General features: G+C 45.7%; 1 protein-coding gene across 1 annotated transcript; it reads left to right on the top strand.

The window, feature by feature from the left end:
- Positions 1–4,387: 4,387 nt before the first annotated feature.
- On the top strand, positions 4,388–5,230 carry LOC306735334 (ribonuclease P protein subunit p25-like; the record flags this gene model as incomplete). Its single annotated transcript, XM_079216794.1, has 1 exon — positions 4,388–5,230. One exon carries the CDS (start codon positions 4,388–4,390, stop codon positions 5,228–5,230), a length of 843 nt encoding a protein of 280 aa, XP_079072920.1.
- Positions 5,231–5,924: the final 694 nt, after the last annotated feature.

Here is a 5,924-nt window from a genome sequence, read left to right on the forward strand (position 1 = left end):
TTCGAGAAAGTCCATTAACTTTTAGCTGGAGGCCAAACAAAACAGAAGCACTAAACACAAAATGTGATTATCAACTGCTGCTGCCAATTTAAATTAGAGAGAGCACAGTTAATCAAACTGTGTGCAACAATACACCTAAAAGCATGGATCAACAAGGTTCAGCTCCACCCAATTCAATTTAATGTTGAACCAAAAAAATGCCACCCTTTTAAAATCATGATGGGACTTCAAACGCATCAAAACATTTGTGAGGCGGTGGGTTAGCTTTGTAAAGCTGTTTAGGGGATGAAGCTAAAGACACTTTCATTGACAAGCCACATAAATCAAGAGTTGCCCTATCATATTTTTTGCCTACCATATGCTTCCACAAGTACAAGAAACTTTTTTTTTCTTCTTCTTACCATCACTACCGATAGTATGGCTTACATCCCCACCACTTCTCTTTCATACCCTCCCCTCCTCTCTCTCTCTCTCATGTTCCTCTTTCACAAGCATCTTCAGTGAAAGTTTCCCGCCACTGTGTGAGACACATCTGCATTGCAGTGCTGAAGGGAAAGCAGCGGCTGGAGCAGAAGAGATGTGTATAAACGGCTTGAGACAGAAATGCAAAATGAAAGAATGACAATGAGAAAGTCTGACCCGTCATTTAACAAAACTAATGGATTTATGAGTGACAGGACAACATCACTTCAAGCACCATTTGGTACGGTACACTGTAGTTGTTTTACATTTATTTTGTGTGCCTTTGACAGAAGAAAACATTCCCATTTCAATGTCCAAAAATCAAATACAAACACAACCATTTGCACCTCAAAGTGCTGTCACAGTGAAATCACAGAGAGGGTCATCCACCCCCACCTCCCTTCGAGCCTCCCGGTTATTAATGGCGTCATCATTTTTCCTCTGCTCACTCTATTTCCCTTCTGATAGTGGGGCCTGCTTCATCGTGTTCTGCCATGTTTCTGTAATTGCTCCAACAGCCTGCCTTATGCTGAGCATATAGTTTTTGTGTGTGGGTTGCGTGTGCGTGTGCGTGTGTGTGTGCCCATCCAGTGGGCGTGTGCGTGTCTGTAAGTGTGTGCATATGTATCCGTGTGTGTTGCTCTGTCCCCCCACCAGGGCCGGCTGCGAGTTTGTGGGGCAGAACCAAGCCGCGGGCGAGCTCCACACGGAGCGAAATGACAGCCTCCAGGCCGCCATTGGTTGATGACCGTGAAAACACTTGCGGTTAACGTAAAGTGAGCGACCGGCTGTCACAGTGAGGCACTGCGCTTATGTGCAGCCCTGACAACAGCACAACAAGCCCCTCTACAACTTGACTCTGCAGTGCTTCAACAAACAAAGAGACAACCCTACAATTCATAACAACAACCACTTCAGACATCTGAAGTGCAGAGCAAAGAGGGAACGGAGCAAGACACAACCTCTACTATTTGTCACAGTCTTTGGGGATGAATGTTCTTTTTCTTTACTTAAATTCTGGTGTGCAGAAAGTGAGAGCTGAAGGTGGTTGTAGAAGGAAGACAGGGAAGTGAGTGTGAGGGAAAGACTGCAAAGACTGTTACAGATGCCAACCAAGGTCAGATAAAGTGAGGAGTAAGTGCTTGGAGGGCTACAGGAGCAGAGGCCAGCTCTGTGGAGGAGGTGTGAAGGAGCGAGTGACCAAGCGTGAGCGCCGCTGCCTCCACCCATCATTAAATGAAGCCACTTAAGGGAAAAAAGTGCCGCTCAAAAAAGGTCAAAACACGGCACTTCTGTAAAGCGCTGATGCTTTTATTTAGCGAGCTGGGGAACGGTTTTGTCTTTGACGGAGACACACAAAGCCCTGTATTTTTACAAAGAAACAGATTTTTTTGTATCTATCACATTGACGCCAGCTAACAGGTCCCTAAATGTTAACAGAAAAGCAATAAATGAAGTGCCAACGTCATGTAGTAAGGAAGGATGATTACAGAGCTGGTTTCATCATCAATTTGAACTTCTATGTGGTTAAATCAGACTTTTTTAACCCCCCTGCCATCTTGCATTGCTTTCACACACACACACACACACACACACACACACACACACACACACACACACACACACACACACACACACACACACACACACACACACACACACACACACAATTATTATGCAGTAACATTACCAGAACCCCTTAGGCAGCTGTGCATCTCTGTATGACTGATGAGGGTAATTTCTCCCAAACAACAGAATGATCACTTTGGTGGTGAGCGCTACAGACCCTCCCCTCCTCCGCCTGTCTTCCCTCTCTCTTTTTTTAGCTTACCAAAAAGACAGATATTTGTCAAATACTCTCCTGCAGAGTCTGAAATGGCTCCGGAGATAAATAGCTCTCCGACCCCATGCAAACGGATTAGAAAAAATAGAAAGTTAATAATTTCATGGATCAAATCCATCTATTCTTCAATGACGATTCTAATTCAAATGCTGTTAATAAAAAGACATTAACGTCCGGTTCCCACTTGGAGCTCCGGGTGTGGAGGCTTTTCCTTATTTTTTCCTTGATTACCATAGGGATCCAATATAATACACATGCCACTGTGAATTAGCCTCACGGTACGGACTGGGCTGAGCCACAGTGAGTTTATACTGTCTACTACTGTGCACCGTGGGATATACTGAGCACAGCGTAGTGAGGTCTGTCTGCCTCTCTCTCAGCCTCATAGGTTCAGCCCCAGTGGGCTGTCTTTACCTATTCTCCCATCTGTCAGTCACACACAAAAACAAATCCACCTGTCGACCAGGAGACTGGGCTTAACAGGGCGACGCTCCAGCTGTCTGGGCCTGACTTGGTGCAGAAGGGAGCGAGCCAGCGCCCTCCACTGGTGATGGAAAGCCCATTAAGATGCTTATTACCCCACCTGTCAGCCCCATCTCCTCACCTGCACAGATACACCAGGCTAATGAAGACAGTCACTATTAATACAGAACCGTGAACATGAAAGTCATGCCTCTACGCTTTTTCTGGTCCTTGTGTCCTTGATCACAAGGGCTCTCCGGCTTTGTAACAATATAACAGTTCAAGCGTTAAAAGACAGGCATTCTTACCGTGCCACTTGATTGCCCCAACAATGAAGCTATTAATGCTGCATTATGTAAATTGTAATGGTCACAAACATCTAATAGGATGAAGGCAAAGTACAGTGCAATTTAATGCTGCTGACTTTCAGTGGCTCTTTGAAGGATGTTTTCAATTATAACTGAGCTAATTTAATTCATTGTTTCGTGGCTGAAAATGCATTTTTAAAAGGTTGACTGAGTCTCTATTTCAGAACTCAAGTTTAATCAGTCATGTACATTGCACACTGGAACGTCCTCTAAAGAGATTGACAAAGTTGCCGGGGATCTGCGTTCTAGGTTTTAAAGAGACAAAGTAGCCCTGCCTTTCTCCTTTTCCTCAGATAGCAGGCTTCAGTTGTGGAGGGGAGGGTGTTCATCTGAAAGATGAAAAGACCTGCGCCTTTAAGAGGGCTGTCTCCCCTTTCCCTCATGCTCCCCCTCAACCACGCAGACACTCCTCCTGTGAGCATTTGTGAGGCAGCTCCTGTCCCTTATGTCTCTTTGTGGGGAACAGAACAGACTTCCCAGAGCACCACTGGAGACAAGACAGAGCTCTAGGGAGGACACCCCAGGTGCAGACCTCCATGCAACCCTGGCCTCAACTACTGTGGATGCTAAGATGAGCACAGGGAGAGGAGACACAGACCTACTCAAGCTGGAGTAAAGCATCAAGAGGTCCAAATCAGGAGGTGGAACTTATCAGCTGGACATGCCAAGAGGTCAAGTTTGAGTTGAAGGCGACATTTTCAGCAGATCAAAATCAACAGCGCTGGACTGGATCGCGAAGGAAAAGGTGGAGTTTTAATTTGAGCTTTTAGATTTTCTTTTAAAAAGTTTTGTTGAAGAAGAATCAACAAATAACTCCATATCTTTGACAGCTATTACGGATAAAAGTACCATATGAAATACATACAAATGGCAGAAATAAGAAATGTCATCTTAATGTTTTCATTATTTTTATCCATCACCAGAGCACTTTAAAAAAAAAAAGCGTTTGTGGTATGAAATTGAGATGCTCTTTAAAGAACATCTTGAATGGTCCCGACAGTGCTCTTAATTCACCAGTCAGGCGTTTATCTTATTTCTCCAGCTCTTTCTGAGAGGCAGCAGTAAAGACTTCATTGATAGTGCTCTTGGGGAACGAGTAATATTTCTTATGTGAAGTCTCGAAACTTTACAGCTGTTGACTGGAGTGAGAGAAAAGTGCCACGTGCATAAGAACATTATGTTGAGCTGTGTTCCATGTGGGGAAAGTGTGTGTCTGGACTAACATTGCGGTGGAGCATTGAAGACGGAAGAAATGTTCCCAGGGTGTGGAGTGGTGAGTGGCCAGAACCAGTACCTGACCAGAGACGCTGTCAGGCCCCATCCCGGACTCGAGGTGAAAAGACCGATTCAAATGGAAAACGGGGTCACCCCAGGGACCTGCCCCGTCTACCGCGATCAAACTTACAGCAACGCTGGCCAGCCAGCAGTGGTCAACAATGTTTCGTGCCCGCTGAAGCCGACACCACTGCCAGTCCCTCCCCCTGCACTGAAACTAGGGAAGGAAGGGTTTAAGAAAGTCTGCCGAACTGAGGAGAACAGCCCCTGTCCCTTTCCAGGACTGGCCTCTGGGGTGCTGGAGATGCGCGTGAAGGAGGGAAGTAAGATCCGCAACTTAATGGGATTTGCCATGGCACGGATGCAGGGAGAGAAGGTCGTTAGTGGGGGAGGTGTGAGTGGTGTTGGTGGTGGGCTGAGGCAGGTGGTCTTCACGGGGTCGGGCCGTGCGGTCACAAAGACCATCACTTGTGCTGAGATCATGAAACGAAAAGTGGGCTCTCTGCACCAGCTGACCAAACTGCAGTACAAGGTGGTGAAAGAAGTGTGGGAGAGTAGTGAAGGGGGGACTTCTGAGATGACGGTGCACAGGACTGTGCCCTCCATCAGCATCCTTCTCTCCAAAGACCCACTGGATCCCCAGGAACCGGGCTATCAGCCTCCAGAGACTTTCAGTGCATTGTGGGACGAGAGAGAGGGGATCGAGTCTGCCTCGCAAACGGCATGCAAGAGACCTCTTGGACCTTTGCCATACAGCGGTTTCCCTCACTGTAAGAGAGTGTGTTTGGAGGAAGGAGTGTCAGTGCACCCTCCTCACTGACTGGCTGAACCGGTGTCGAACTGTGGAGAGGATTGAATCAGGAGAGTTCATTTGGCGCTGCCCTCCACTCAAGCACAATGCTGAGACAATCAGAACACTCACTCAGACAGAACAGTGCTTTCTCAGAAGAACCGAGTACCAATTCCAGCCTCCAGAGGTCAGTTTGACTGGGACCTGAAAGCTTGCCTCTGTACATACAGCATTTAAGGGATGTGTTTCTGGGCACGTTCAACATGGTCTCTCATGTCCACACAATTGTGATGTGTGCTATACAATCGTTAATCGATTCACATCCCATTTCACACCGAAAAAAAGAAAAGCCATGAATTGCACAGGTTCCAGATTCCTACTCGCAGTAAACTATCTACAGCCTGTGGATGAAATCATGTATTAGCATCATGTTTCAATCATTTCTATTCCTCCATACTCTTTAAGTGAAGCCTCTAAAAATGCACAAGGTAGACCCAAGAGTATAAAATAAAAACAGTTGAAAGCCATTGATGTATGACAAATGCAAAACATAACCCATTTTATGTGTCTGATTATTAAGTCTCATGAAAACAAAATCAAATAAATTGGGGTTTTTTTCCAATGGAAATTTTGTTTCATCTTTCTTACTCACACATCATTGAACTTGCAAAGCTCTGATTGAACAGAAAATCACAGTGTGCTGATCTGTTGATAAGAATAACTG

The sequence above is a fragment of the Taurulus bubalis genome (assembly GCF_910589615.1).
Source record: "Taurulus bubalis genome assembly, chromosome: 4".
NCBI classification, from domain to species: domain Eukaryota; kingdom Metazoa; phylum Chordata; class Actinopteri; order Perciformes; family Cottidae; genus Taurulus; species Taurulus bubalis.